Source organism: Sphaeramia orbicularis, chromosome 4, assembly GCF_902148855.1.
Source record: "Sphaeramia orbicularis chromosome 4, fSphaOr1.1, whole genome shotgun sequence".
Taxonomy (NCBI): domain Eukaryota; kingdom Metazoa; phylum Chordata; class Actinopteri; order Kurtiformes; family Apogonidae; genus Sphaeramia; species Sphaeramia orbicularis.
In genome coordinates, this window is record NC_043960.1 from 40296480 (window position 1) to 40312544 (window position 16065).

Sequence of the window (16065 nt, forward strand, 5' to 3'; positions counted from 1 at the left end):
AATGTACTCATTAGCGACATGTGAATTGTTGCAATTTGGTAACAACGCTTGTAAAAATTTAGAACGTGAGCTCAAGTCTTTCACAAATCCCTTTTTGGTTTTAAAATAGCAAAATGGGGTTAATCAGGGAATTTCTGACATAAGAAAAGGGTTTTAAGGCATTTGTACAAGCATTTAAGCCTTGGAGGACAGTGAACATGATGAATATAAGTCAAAATAAGACATTATGTTAATAGCCCCCTTTCCGCAGCACTTCTGTTCTGGGAATATTTCACCTTTATCCCGGAACAATGTCTGTGTTAACAAAATGGTGCGATCATTTGGTCCCACTTCTGTCACGGCTCTGTAACGCCTCTGGACATAGAAACAGGGCTGTGATAAAGGTGGAATCATGATTCTGGAACACTATGTAAAAGGAACACCTCTAATTCCGCAACCAAGGTGTGACGTTTTAATGACGTATTAGGTGTGTGACCCCAGCGCCGGGGGGATTTAAAAACTAGTGTGGGCCATGTACAGTAAACAAACATATAAACGCGACCAGAAAGATGTCAAACTGTGGAGACCAAGGTTATAATACACTGTAAAAAAAAATCTGTAATTTAACAGATTTTTGCCGTTTATTTTACAGATTTTTCCTGTATTTTTAAGATACAGGAAAATATCAATGAAATGACAAAAATAGACTGCGATTTTACATGTCAAATGTAAAATAACAAAAATAAAAAAAAATGTAACTGTGGATAACCATAAAATTTCCGTTTTTTTTTTTTTTTTTTTAAGATTTTATTTTTTCACAGAAAATACAGTTAAAATACATTTGCAAATGTATTATAATTTCACAAATATTTATTTTCTATGTATGAGATTAAACTGTTAATTTAAAGCTTAATACTGTAAAAAACAATAATAAAACGAGATAAAATTACTGACTATTAACCGTTAAATAAGTATTTGTTCTGTAAGTTTAACAAGACTTGTTTGTTAATTGACAAATACCTTGTGTAATTACGGGAGGTTTCATGACAAAAATATTGAATAAATGTATTTTTGTGAATGTATAACATGTATAAGCACTGATAAACTGTCCAAATACAGTTTTTATCAGTGGATTGTGCAACTCAGTCTCATTGAAAATTATATATATATATATATATATATATATATATATATATATACATATATATATGTATACAGGGTGGGGAAGCAAAATTTACAATATTTTGAGGCAGGGATTGAAAGACAGTGTATGACCAATTAGTTTATTGAAAGTCATGAGAATTTATTTGCCACAAGAAAATTTACATAATAGAAAATGTTTTATTCTATGTGTCCTCCTTCTTTCTCAATAACTGCCTTCACACGCTTCCTGAAACTTGCTCAAGTGTTCCTCAAATATTCGGGTGACAACTTCTCCCATTCTTCTTTAATAGTATCTTCCAGACTTTCTCGTAATAGTTTTGCTCATAGTCATTCTCTTCTTTCCATTATAAACAGTCTTTATGGACACTCCAGCTATTTTTGAAATCTCCTTTGGTGTGACGAGTGCATTCAGCAAATCACACACACTTTGACGTTTGCTTTCCTGATTACTCATATGGGCAAAAGTTTCTGAAAAGGTATGGATAATAGTGTTAGGTATGATTATGACATCAATGTATGTTTGGTTTCAAAACAATTGACGTAGTGCCTGCTGAGAAAAAACAACTAAATGTTCATTGTAAATTTTGCTTCCCCACCCTGTATGTGTGTGTATATATATATATATATATATATATATATATATATATATATATATATATATATATGTATATATGTATATATATATATATATATGTGTATATATATATATATAGGTAATTTGATTGTTTTAATACATGAAAATATTCTTTATTAAACATTACAGAGTCAAAAAAAATTTGCAAAATCTCATGTAATGTTAGGGCAAAAAACTGTATTTTAATTATGGAAAATTGCCGTATTTTTATGAGATGGTTATTTTCCGTTATTTAACAGTATTGTTTCGGCACCCCAGCTGCCGGAATATTACCGTAGTTTTGGAATTTTCACCATGGTTACCTCCGCCAAGGAGGTTATGTTTATGCCAGGGTTTGTTTGTTTGTCTGTTTGTTTGTCTGTCCGTTAGTGTGCAACATAACTCAAAAAGTTATGGACAGATTTGGATGAAATTTTCAGGGTTTGTTGGAAATGGGATAAGGAAGAAATGATTACATTTTGGTGGTGATTGGGGGTGGGGGGGCCCACGGGGGGGGCCACTGATCAGCCTTGGCGGAGGTCTGCGCTCTCCGAGTGCTTCTAGTTTAGTTTTATTTAGTTTTAGACTTTTTTTCCCTCTAATTCACTTGGTTTTAATTACTTTTTAAAGCAGGTTTGCTAGTTTTTATCAGTTTTAGCTGTTTTTTTAAATGCTTAGTTTTAGTTTAGTTTTAGTTTTTTCGTATCTTTTATTTTCCTCGCTGTCGTATTCACAGAAATCCCATACAGGACTCTGCTGCTTTCTCCCATCTTTAGTCTCCATGTTTCCAGGTAGAGTGGGGACGGGAAAACGACTCTAAACGACAAGTGACGGACCATGACGAGCTGTGTGGTGCCTCCAGCTAAAATTGCTCAAGTGAAATAAATCAATTTCACATCAATCCAACATTGACAAAGACAAAAACGATAGGAATTTCAGCCATAATTTTTTATACGTTTTAGTTTTGTAAGCACACAATACAGTTTCAGTTAGTTATTGTTTTTTCTTTTAATTATAGTTTTTATTTATTTCAGTTAACTAAAATGTTTTTTTTTTCAATTCTAGTTTTCGTTATTTCGTTAGTTTCCGTTAACGATAATAACCTTTTGGAGACGTCGAGATCCGTGAGCTGTTGTCAGTTCAGGCAGAGGACTCTATCCATGCTTACATTTGTGGAACAGTGAAAGACTCTGGAGAGGTTGGCAACACCACTATGCTGTGGGTATTTCCAACACACAAGTTATACATCACACTATACGCTGCATCACCGCCCCTGTGATTCCGAAACACAGGTCCGCTGTGTAAAAGTCCAGCCTGTCTCACCTCTGTTACTCCTTTGTCTTGGCTGTGGAAATCAGTCTGTGGTGGCAAAAAGGTGGGATCACCATCTCACCTTTTTTCCAGGATCTCTGTGTAAAAGTGTCTGAAGATAAATACATTAGAATGATGTCAGTGAAGAAAACTAAGCTAAAAGTATTCATTTTAAATCGTTTAAATTAGGGCTAGGCAAGTTAACGCGTTATTACCGCGTTAACGCATTCATTAAATAATGCTGACAATTTTTTAAATTTCCCCCTTTAATGCCGTTCTGCCTTTCAAGCAAGTCTTAGTTCATTTAAACATACGGACTCTTATTTTGAAACTCATGCTTTTATTTTGGTGCTCTGTGTGAACTGTGCATGTAGCTGAGAGGAGAAAGCAAACTTTCCGAGTGATGCTGAATCAAACTTTGTGTAACTCCTGCAGAAGCAACGCCTGTATGTATCAATCATTCTGTTGTTTGCTAAATAATTTCACATGTAAACGTGCCGTTAGAAACATGTTTATGACGTTATTTTGGATGTGTTTATTACAATGTGTTATTAACATGTTTAAGCTAATTCGTTTATGCTAGCAGTCGGAGATGGGTTGCTAATTCTTTATGCAGGCTCATGCTTAGTTTATGTAAATTCATTGGTTGTGTTTAGGTATAATATGCCAGCCTTTGAACTAACCTTTACTTATTTATGATGTGATTAGCTCGATGCTAACTTGAATGGGGAAAATCCATAGACACGCTAACGATTAGCATTTACAGATTAATTTAAGATTTACGTCTTTTTATCCAGCAACAAAGGTTCACATCAGCTATTTTATACTATTCATTCTTACAACAACTGAACATAAAACACTCACAGGCAAACGTTTTTGGGGCCATACAAACAGAGTGAAAGAAACGTGTCTTTTAGTTCCTTCTTATGTCCGAACTGGCTACGGGAACACCGCAAGGACAAAACATACGTTAGTGCAACTTATTCCCACCACTAGAGGGCCCCCTTTGCTTGCTTTTAACAACTGAACGTCACATATTATTGGGCTTATTAGTATTAGTACTTATTCGTGGGCTTAAGACTCCTGTCAATCACTCACAACTGGAAATAAACTGGTGTGGACATAAACCTGGAGAAACGTACCTGTTCCATGGACATTTTCATTTCAGATGTTTTCAGATGGTGAGGTTGAGAAGGACAAAGTTGTTTGTAAGCACTGCAATGTGAAATTATTTTTATCACTGGAGTACTTCAGGTCTGAAATATCACTTAAAGGCAATACACGCTGTTGATGCCAGCAACCCCACCCCACCCATATAACTATGCAATTAATCGCGATTAATCACAGAAATCCACTTGATTAATTGCGATTAAAAATTTTAATCGCTGCCCAGCACTAGTTTAAATATTAAAATGTCTACAGAAAAACTATTCCAAGCTCCTGAGTGACAAACTCTCTAAAATGTCTTAAACTCAGAGCACGTCTTTGGAGATATAAAGATTTTATATTTTGGTAAATAAGCATTTGGAAAAACCTCATTCTGGATTCAGTGTATCACAACTACAGAATTCCAACCACTTCATTAGAATATCAAGTGAAAGGGTCTTTTAATAGGAATAAAACATGCATGACTTCTATTTTCATAGTAGTTTGAATTGTACTGACACTTGCTTTGTCATTTTAACCTGTAGAGTTATTTGTTTCTCTGTGTTGTAGTAGGAAAGTAGCAGGAAACTTCAGATCAAACTGCTATTTCTTGTCTTATAATACTAAATAATTCAAGGTCATACATATTCCTTGTTAAGTATAGATGCCTACCATACACTAGTGATACATATAATAAATGAGTGATAGTGTGAATCCCTTTAGGTAACTGAGCACATACCCTATAGATATAATTAATCCTTTTTGTTATGTAAAGTACACAGTATATTTCCATTCTCCCTCAGCACAGATCTGTTGTTAAGTCTATTTAATCTTTAGACCATGTTTCTTGTCCATGTAAGAGAGTCTCTCATAGGATTTTACAAGCGCTGCTGTCAGTGATGATTGTTCAATTCTACGGTTGCCAGTGACTCCGAAGCCTATTACTCAATTCATGGGAAAAGCAGAAAATGACAGCGTGGTGACGAATCCTTGTTTCCTGACAGGGATTGGAAAGGCATGAAAGATATGACCACTGAGCACACACAGACATATTTCTGCAGCTTTCACCATTTTCCTTCTGACAGATTTAATACCATTCACCAAAACGGATCAGCATTCCTTTTCAGTGACTTTTTACACCCACTAACACATGTGCGCGTTCACCGGGCATTAGGGCATTAGTATTCAGAAGAAGCATAAATACGCATTACGTCATCATAAACAGCGCAGCAGCCTCACTTAGTCATTCTCATTGAAGCCTGCCGCCCTGAGCTCAATAATAGGAGACCTTCCTCCCCAGCTGATTATGGCCAGATCACACCTGTTTATGGCTTTCATTACCTAATGCAGTCCAGGTGGAAACCAATAAACAGACGTTACACTGTGCACCCGTCTACAAAGCACATCCTTAATCACATGTGATATGCATGAAACACCACAGAGTGACCTGCTGATTAGTGACCATTTTACAAAATTCTACTTTGTGGCTACCCTGCAAAGATCACTCAACATCACCTATTATTGGATTATTCAATTAAATGAGATTATTTATAAAAATCAAAGAAGGTGAGCGAATGTTACCACAGTTTTTTCACAACCGAAGCAACTTTTAGTAAGCGTTTTGAGTTGTTTTCTTGTGTTTCTTACAACCTAACCAATATTTAGTCTGATTTCCAGTTTGTTGCTACTTCAGTCTTGTGCCGTTTGGTGCAATGGTAAGTCATATCCAGAGGGTTTACCAGCTCTTATTCAGTGAAAACAGCTGTCTGCTGCTGCAGCTGGAAGCAAAGTTGATGAGAGCAGAGTTGTAATCCAGAAAACCACAACTGTGAAGCCTAATCAAATAAAATGCAGAACTGATTTGCAATTATTCATGAGTGTATTATTATGAAAGAACAGATTTCCTTATAAATGTGATAAGTGTAAAGCCCTATTAGGTATAATATGATTAATCAGTGCACATTTAAGTCAAGGAAAGTAATTAAACAATTATTTAAAGGAGACTTTTTTAATGAACAACAAGAACTGTCTGGAACTTTTGTAACAGGTAACGAAAAATAACTGAAACAAATGTAATGCAGTGCAGGCTGACCAAACAAATGCAGAACACATAAATAGAAACTAAGGAATTGCCAACCTGACACTAAGGCTTCGTTCAGACTGCAGGCAAATGTGGCTCAAATCCGATTTTTTTCCCCGTATGTGACCTGCATCCAATCTGTTAAAGACACTTTGAACAGCACAAATCCAATTTTTTCAAATCCGACCCAGGCCACTTTCATATGTGGTCCTAAATCTGATACATATCTGATATTTTGCAATGCGACTTCAGTTTGAACGGCCATGTCGCATTTATCTGTCCTTTACATCACTGAAATGCGACAAACGTCACAAATTTGCATCCCAGGAGTGTCATTTCTATAAACACAGTGCATATCTGTGTGGTCATGTATTACATCGGGACCTCTTTTGCGCATGTGGGTCACCTCAGGGTCGCATTCAGTCCATACTCAAAACTGATAGAAGTCGCATTTAATGTGTAATATGAACGAGCACACACACAAAAACAATCAGATTTCGCCAAAAAATCCGACTTGTGCATTAAGACCTGCTGTCTGAACGTAGCCTAACTCATATGAGCACACTTCAGTAGAAAGTCACATATAAACATAAGAGCAGACCATGAACAACAAAAAAACGAAAAATAAACATTCAAGTGTTTAGCATAATAGAAAATGCATGTTTCTTTGCAGACTGTGGAAATAGATATTTCAGTATTTTCTGTATTTTGCAAAGTAATCAGAAAAGGGTAATGCTACACCTTTCACAAGAAGACTAACACAAAGATTCCTGATGCCATTTGCTAAAAAGACATGACTCAAACCACAGTTTCTATATATAATCCTCCTACTGTAGCTCAACAGCGAATGTAGCTAAAGTGTAGCCTGATCTACAGAACTGAGATGTTAACATTAAATCACAGTAACAATCTATAAAATACAAAACAAGAGAATAGATTACCCATATGCTTTTAAAATGAGAAGCAGCCACATCGACTCTTACGTTTCCCATGTGTTACAATTCTATGAGACAGTCTGTGCCAGGGTAGTCTGGAAGGTTAAGCTCATATTTTTTCTGGATGTCATAGGGCAGGAATCGTCCGGCCAAGAAATGCTTCCCCGAGAAACTCATGGCGCACTTCTTTGGTGCTGTGAGAGAGATGAGAACTTCGGGGTTTATCCCATCCTGAGTCGCCTCTTCTACATCCCAACCTGAGGCACAAGAGTCGAGAGAGGAAAGAAAGAGACATTCAAGTCATGGAGAGTTGTGATAATTTTTCGCCTGCTGTGCTTCACCACTCAGCAGGTAGTGTATTTAGGGTATGATGAGCTCACACTGTGCTGACTCTAGCATAAGATTTATCCTCCACATGTTGGAAAACTCCTACCCATAAGGCCAAGGCTTCTAGGAAGCTGCCTGGAGGCCCATATATCATGTTCCCGAGCCTCGAACCTGATCTCTAGAATATGTCGGTGGGCTTACCTGAGGGCACATCCACACTGGCAATGGGAATCTTAACTTGCTTCAGGGTGACCAGAATACCAGAGTAGGGCTCCTTAATGTTGGCGGTGTCTGCCTCTGGGCCCAGCATGGCATCAATCACTAGGTTGTAGGCATCGTTTATGAGCTGCACCTAAACACAGGACACCTCAGCGTGAATAATTAAAGCCTTTATGTTTTGTACATCATTTATCTAAATCAGTGGTTCCAGGAAGAGTTTGGAGCTCGCCAACACATCACACTGGATTCAAATTATTAACAGCATTGTGGTGTTTTTATGGCCAGGTGAATTATTTTTTTGGTTTTAAATTAGATTAGAGAGACTTTATTGATCCCACATTGGGGAAATTCAATGATCAAGGCAGCAACACGATAAAGTGCAGGAAAAAATGTGCATGCATTAAGACAGTGCAAAAGACAAACAATATAAAATAATAAGTGAAAAAGTAAGAGCTTACAAATGCCCCTGCCCAGTCCTACAACACTTTGCCCCTCCTGCTCTCCAGTCACTTTTCCACTGACCCTCAAATTGCGCAAATATAACTTGCGCATAAAATTTACCTAGTGGAAAAATGACAATTTCGCCAAAAGTCTAATTTTTCGATTAAAAGTTTTTGCGCTGGCAAGAGGTGGTTTTTCATTGGCACAATTGGTATTTCACGCAAAACTGCAGAGGAAAGACCTTTTTTCGCAACTACTCAGGTGAATTAAAAAAACAGATGTTGACGTACGTTACAACAAGCAAAGAAGAAGATGAAACATGTCGTGGTATGTGTTGACACACCAGGAAACCCAATCATTTTTTAATTTAGTACGAGATAGAGGGGTAATATATAATAATAATAATGAATATATCTGTAAATCAACACCATATTTACATTCGTCGCCATGTTTATGGAATGACTTCTCGTGTCATCTTGCGATAATAAATAAACAAGTCATTGCGTATGGGATTTAATGGAAAAACCAACATTGCACGCTACTGTTTTTTCAACATTTAGTAAATATTGGTAAAGTTTTGTGCAGATGTCCAATGGAAAAGAGACTGCTGATACCCTGCCGACCCAGGGATTCATTTTGAGTCTTAACTTTCAACCTTTTTAAAAACTTTTCAAAAATGAAAAAAAAAAAAAGCAATAATTGAGAGAAAGGCACATGTAAAGAACATATTTGTGTAATTTGTAAAGAACTGATTGAACAGTGTCCAAGACATTGGTTGGACAAATTGTCTAAGTTGAAATTTACAAAAATTCAATTAAAAAAACAAAACAAAAGTGAAATTCAGTCATCAAACTGTGCACTGCACCTCTACTAGTAATAAAGCGCATGTGTCCAATTTGGAAAGAATCCGGTGAAGAGTGTTTGAATTGGTTGGACAAGAAGCTCAGACAGAACTCCTAGTATATTTATACACCCCCACCCTCTGGGGCAGACAGGCTATAATAATAGAAATAATAAAACCCTAAAAGACTATATACATATAGTCTCATACCATAATTGCCTAAGTCATATTTTTGGCCAAATTGTAAATCAAAGTAACTTTACTCCCCTAATACTACTTCATTTTATGCAGATATCACAGTTTGGCCTAAAATACGACTTAGGTAATTACACTATGAAGCTAACGATATGTTCACGTTCAGACTACAGGATGCACTCATTTTGGTGATCCAAACTCAAGACTGATATAACATCATGACTGAAAGATTCACAATAAAATTTCACACACAAGAAGAAAATGATGAAGCAATGACATTCGATTAGAAACGATAGCCTTATAACCTCCATGTCAAACAGGAGAAAATAAGACTTTAATTAACTGAATACAGCTCATTATATTTCATTTGAAAGGTTCAGTGTGTCAGATACAGTAATACCTGTCAGTAAAGCTGCAGATTTCAACCAGATGAACACCCCTCACCTCATCCTATTTTAAAGTGGCCATAAAACTAAAGGTCCTCATTAGAGCCAGTGTTCAGGTTGACCACCCTGGGATTTCTAGATAAGGGGCCAGGATATTAACTCTGGTCCACTCTCAGATGTATAATGGTAATGTTCCTTAACAGCAGATGCCAACCACTATAAAGCCATGAAAATGATAAATTGTTATTTTCAGGGGGTTAAACGTTAACCCTACCATATAATGCATGTTTCGGCCCCGCCCCGTGTCCGTCCCATTGATGTCCGTCCCATCAATGTTGCAGCACGGGACACGGGAGGGCGTTTGGGTGCAATGCCGCTGTTGCACCACAGGAGGGTGGTATGGCACCACGGGTACAATGCCGCCAGTAAACATAATTTGGGATTCCCCTTTTGCAGATAAAGCATCGAATAACTTTCACACTGAACCCTTGGGGTTCATAATAAAAATCTTCTAGAGGTGTAGCTTTCAATTACTTTTGTAATCAATTAATCAATTATCATTTTTCAATTCAACTCAATTATTATTCAAATAGATGTGAAAGTAAAAGAAAAAAAAAAAGTTAAAAAAAAAATGACAACTTATCCTTTATTGCAGAACCACCTGAAGCAATAACCTCAAAAAGTATAAAAGTAAAATGATCTTTAAAAATATCTATATAGAAATAACAAGAGTATAAAAGTAAATATAAATATATATATATATATATATATATATATATATATATATATATATATATATATATATATACATATATATATATATAAATAACAACAAACAAGACAAATGACATCTACAAACAATATGTGCACTACAGTCTTCAACACATTTATATCCAACTAACTAACAACTTAAGATGGAAAATATACAACTTTAAAAAAAAAATAAACCCAAATATTTTTAATGTTTGTGTGAAAACTTTAAAGTTTTAAAGGAGTAAGTGGTGGTTCAAATGTAGAAAAGTGAACATATGAACGTTTTCTCCATGTTGTTTGTGTTGATCCTGGTGTCGTATGCGTCATAATAAGCGTCCATGTGAAACACAACAGTGGAACCAATGTTTAGCAGCGAAATTAAGGAAACAAAACTTCGATTGAGGACCACTTTAATCGAATCTTTTTTTTTAAAAATCAATTCAAGTCAAGTAATCGATTAGTCGTTTCAGCTCTTAAATCTTCAGCATAAATTCATCAACTAACATGTAAAAGTCAGAAAAAGTCAGCAGCATGTGTTCTGTGAATGTGTTGCTAACCTCTGTAGGGAGGTAGGACAGGAAAGGGATGTCCATCTTCTCACACTGAACTGTGAAATCCTGGTGTAGACTGTGAGAGGAACGCTTGGGATGGTAGATTGTCGGCTCATATTCCTGAGTTAGAGGACACCACAGAGCGAAAAAAAAAAAAAAAAAAAAAAAAACAAGCAGAAAAAGAAGGGTGGGGAGATAAAGGAGAGAAAAACATGAAAACAGAGGAAAAGTTACGTAACACCAAGTCTAGAGCCAATGATTTCAGACGTGACTGATATGATGGAGTGTAGATGATGAGCTGGTGTGCATTCGCCTGGTGGTTCATGACAAGTGATCAGAAGTTGTGGTTTTCTCCAGTTGACTTCCTGAATGAATACTTTGCTTATAAAATGGAAGCTGAGAAGAGTAGAAATCCAGACCCTCTCTGTCTGAAAGGTCTGTGATGCTCAGCAGGAAGCACCTGTGATCCATGACCTTTACACAGTCACAGATAAATCTTTAAGCTTAGGAGCCTCTGTCAGCACTGAATGTGTGTGTGTTTATGGATAAGCAACCTAATACCCTATATTGGACCACTGGCACCTCATGATTTGTTTTCATTGTTGGTGCTATATGTGCGGGGGGAAAGGAAAGGTTTAGACGAGAGCAGCGTAGTCACCAGAAATAAACTGTTTTTGCACAGATTTGTATAATGTCAGTATTTGTGAACCAAAAATCTGTTTCATATTGACATTTTTATAGACATAAATCATTGCTATAGTGTTTAACTTCTCATCAGCTGTGTCTGTCGGAAATTCCATTCCTATTTAACAATTCATGTGCCTAGATTTTGGCACTGATAGCACTTAGTTAAGGTTAAGAAAACACCAGGATTTGACTGTATATAGGAAATATCAGCAAAGATGTGACGTGATGAGTCACAGTGTATTTATTAATATTTCAATCACACTATAATCTTTTATTACCCTAAAAACCAGGGTTCATCAGGCAATTTCTGCTGTCTGATGCTAGTTACTTTGGCATTTTATACACATTGTACTGTATATCTGTCATCTACACCAACCACTTCCTGTTTGTTAAGCTGGACCTTCAGTGACAAATTACACTGGCATTACATAATATGTAACTGTGGTTTGTAGAAATGTACATCAGCAACATTTTTCCCCAGTGACTGCAATGAATTTGTTTTTCATAGACAAGCTGATATTTTAATAATGGAAATCTTTCGTATTAGATGTTCTCACTAAAGTGTAAACTCTAAGAGAACTTAATCAGATGCTCTTGTTAACCCATAAAAACCTCCACCAGCGACCAAAAACATCTACTGAACTAAGATGTTTAATACTTGATGATCCATTAATCCTATCAATCCATGTAAATAATTGTTGTAAAATACAGTTTGTCATCTTTTCATAGTCATCAGATACGACCCATTAGGATGTTCAGAGGCTCCATGGTTACCGTACCAACACTGTCATCTTCTACAACATTGATTTACCAGTAAAACCCATGGAGTTGAATCAATGACAGCGGATGGACACAGTTGTTTTAACATTCACTTTTTCAACAGAATAGAATAGATCTTTATTGTCACTGTCACAGGAACAATGTAAATCAGTTTTGCAGCTCAGTTCAATTTAGCAGCAAAACACTTAGTGCAAAAGGGACTGTAGAAAATATAAAATATCACACAGAATGTTAAGAAAATGTAGGCATGTGCAAAGTCTCCAGAATAAAATATTACACTTTTTCTTCAGTTTTCTCTGTTTTTATATAATAATATAATTGAATTAACTCTGAGTTTTCATGAACCTCTAAATTAAATACGGGAAAATACATGATTTACATAAAATGCAACATACAGAGAAAAATACAATAAAAAGTGATAAATCACTTAACCCATAAGGATCCAGTGTCACATTTGTGTCAGTTCCCACATGAATTTTTCTCTATATTTAACTGTCCTTAAGTGGTTTATTACCATTTATTGTAATATTATCTTCTGTATTTTGTGGTGGTGGTGGTGGGTTTCAGTGAAAATCTGGTATTTTCCAACATTTAATTTTTTAATCATGTAAACGTTCATAAAAGCTCAGAGTAAAGTTGAGGATAATTATATAAAAAATAGAGAAAACTGAAGAAAAAGTGACTTTTTCGGCAAAATCTATCATTAACTGAACATATACCAAGTGTCCCCATCCACTGTCATTGATCCAATTTCACCGGTTTTACTGGTGAATCGATGTTGTAGAAGATGACGGTGTTAGAGCCTCTGAACGTCCAAATGGGTCATATCTGATGACCATGAAAAGATGATAAACTGTATTTTACACTAATTATTTACATGGATTGATAGGATTAGTTGAACAACAGATAATAAATGTATTAGTTCAGTAGATGTTTTTGGTCGCTGGTGGAGGTTTGGGTCTTTATGGGTTAATGAGAGCATCTGATTAGGTTATCTTAGAATTTACACTTTAGTGAGAACATCTAATATGAAAGATTTCCATTATTAAAATATTAGCTTGCTCTTCGTCTGTGAAAGATAAATTCATTGCAGTCACTGGGATAAAATGTTGCTGGTGTACATTTCTACAAACCACAGTTACCTATTATGTAACATCAGTGTAATTTGTCACTGCATTTGTCACTACATTAATTATTTACATGGATTAGTCAATCAACAGGAATTAAACAGTTTATATCAATAGATTTGGTAGATGGTGGATGTTTGGGTCTTTATGGGTTAAGAAACGTTAAATATAGGGAAAAAAATCATTTGGGAACTGCCACAAAACTAGCACTGGGTCTTCATGGGTTAACATGATAATCCTTGTTTGATTTTTACAATACCTGAACCTGAACTGTTCCAGTCGTTTCACATCACATGAAGTGAAATAAATAAATAAAGTAAATTGTTCTTTCAAATGGATGTTCTCTGAGGCTGTCCGACAAAGGAAATGATCTGTCAGGTAAAACAGACCACTGAACCCTTGGGGACGTTAAACCAATCAATCTGCCACGGCCACTGATCACCTGACGTCATCTCCATACAGTCTCCACAGAGCTGAGCTGAATACCATCCACTGTGTGTGTGTGTCCCTCTCGGGGTTGCCCGTGGCCTCGGCCTGCCCTTGACCCCATCAAAAGTTATACCGTCAGACTGAGACAAACTGTGCAAAACTCACAGAGAGCCTGAAATGACTATCAGTGTCACTGAGCATGAGCAGATACGAGCCATGAGGCAGAAACAAGCAGAGGGCACAGACATGGTTTTTGTCCAGTTGATGCTCTCATGTAATAGGGTTACTCTTCCTCTCCCTGGGGCGAGGTGTTGTCTTGTAGTTCTCTGTTTTGTATTCACAGCCCATTAGGAATGAAGGGATGAGGTCTGCAGCAAAATATACTCTGTAACTTATGCTGCGTTCCAGGAAACCTAGAACCCATGTTTTTCCGACCTTCTACCAGTGAAAATGTACTGGAATGGCACTCAAACCCGTGACTTTCCACCACTAAACTCGTACTAGATCAATGTACTTTCTGCAGGGGCGCCGCTACCAATTGTGGGAAAGGTCATTGTGGACCCTTTCATAAAATTCAGTGTTTTAAATGTAAGTTTGAGTCTCACCAACTCTGTTACATTTGTTCAGGATGATAGGTGGCTTGTTTTGTGATGTTTTTTTTTTATTTTGTTTTGTTGTATGTGTGTTTTGTATATGTTCTGTTCTGTATAAAAACAACAGTTCCTATTGTTTAGATATTTTTTTGCACTACTGCTGTAAAAAACTCAATAAAAAAAAAAAAAAAACTAATATCGAAACTAGTTTCTCAATCTGTTGGAGCGGGGGGGTGCAGGCCAGTCATAACGTCACTTACGGTAGCGTGAAAACAAAACTGAAACTTGACATACTTTCAATGTCTGATTCCCGACTTCTGTCCCTCTCTTATACATCGGATCTCACACGAAATTTTCACAACTTCTAGCCTGTATCCACTGGACCCCCTCCAGTGCTCTATGGGCCCCCCACAAATGCTGGGCCCCTTGAATTTGTTACGTTTACCCCCCCTTATTGGCGCCCCAGACTCTCAGTTCCACGCACTGACGATTCAGTGTTTATGCAAGTGGTACACGGTGAGAAATCAACTTTAGGACAGTGTAACATTGTGATCAAAATACTAGTTATTATATTATTATTAGTTTATTTATTATAGTTTTCAGTCCATTGAGTGTAAGAATAAATTAATACCAAATACGTATCCAAATATACAAATGACGGAACATAGAAGGTATAACAGATTCTCAATCCATGTATGGTTTGTTCATTGATTATTTCATTTCAAAATAAAATCAGAAAAACTACATTTCTGGCTGTTTTTTTTTTTTTTTCCTTTTTTAAACAAAATCAGAAAAAACTTTAAACTTAAAATGAAACATCAGACCGTTTTTTAGATATACACAGAAAAAAACAGCTTTTAATATTTTATTTGGTGTTGTTTCTCTACGTATTCCAAATAATGTCAAGTATCCTGACATAAACTTGATTTGTTTTAGTGCTAAATTCAAAAATGTCATTTGTGTAGTAATACACTTTACAGGTGTAGCTTCATATTACTGCACATACCTGATAAATCGAAGAGATCACTGCCATTTGTAGTTCAACATCTGAAACATGGTTTGGATGTCTAAGATTGTGGTGTGAGCAGAACCTCCTGTCATTAAAGAGCACCATGTTGCTTCCTGGCAATATAAGAAAATAAAGCATGGCTGATTTCTGCATGGGTCGCCCCATTTGTAAACAGCTCCGTAATGACATCTGCAAAAGGCTTGAGTGCAGCCATCGTCGATAAAACCTCGATAAAATACTTTAAATGACTTTGGTAAAACTTATGACTGCAAACCACCACTTAATACTTCACAATAATAATGAAACCAAAATAATAACTTAATATTTCTGTTTTGAATATAAAATAATCAGAGCAAAATTATACACAGGTATGTAAAAAAAAATTTGATAACACATTTTTTCTACCCAAGTTTAGAAAATTTGATTTTATTTTGAAACTGAATAACAAATGAACGAACCATACACGGATGCTCTTGCCTTATGCGCCATTTTTCCTCCT

At 36.1% G+C, this 16065-nt stretch overlaps 1 protein-coding gene across 1 annotated transcript in view; it reads right to left on the reverse strand.

The window, feature by feature from the left end:
- Nucleotides 1–6205: 6205 nt before the first annotated feature.
- yjefn3 (YjeF N-terminal domain containing 3) overlaps nucleotides 6206–16065 on the reverse strand; it is a 96675-nt gene continuing 86815 nt past the window's right edge. The window contains exons 4-6 of the mRNA XM_030133030.1: nucleotides 10948–11061; nucleotides 7757–7907; nucleotides 6206–7485 (exon numbers count right to left, since the gene is read on the reverse strand). Coding sequence (XP_029988890.1) covers nucleotides 7289–7485; nucleotides 7757–7907; nucleotides 10948–11061 — 462 coding nt within the window. The 3' untranslated portion in view covers nucleotides 6206–7288. The remainder of the gene's footprint in view (nucleotides 7486–7756; nucleotides 7908–10947; nucleotides 11062–16065) is intronic.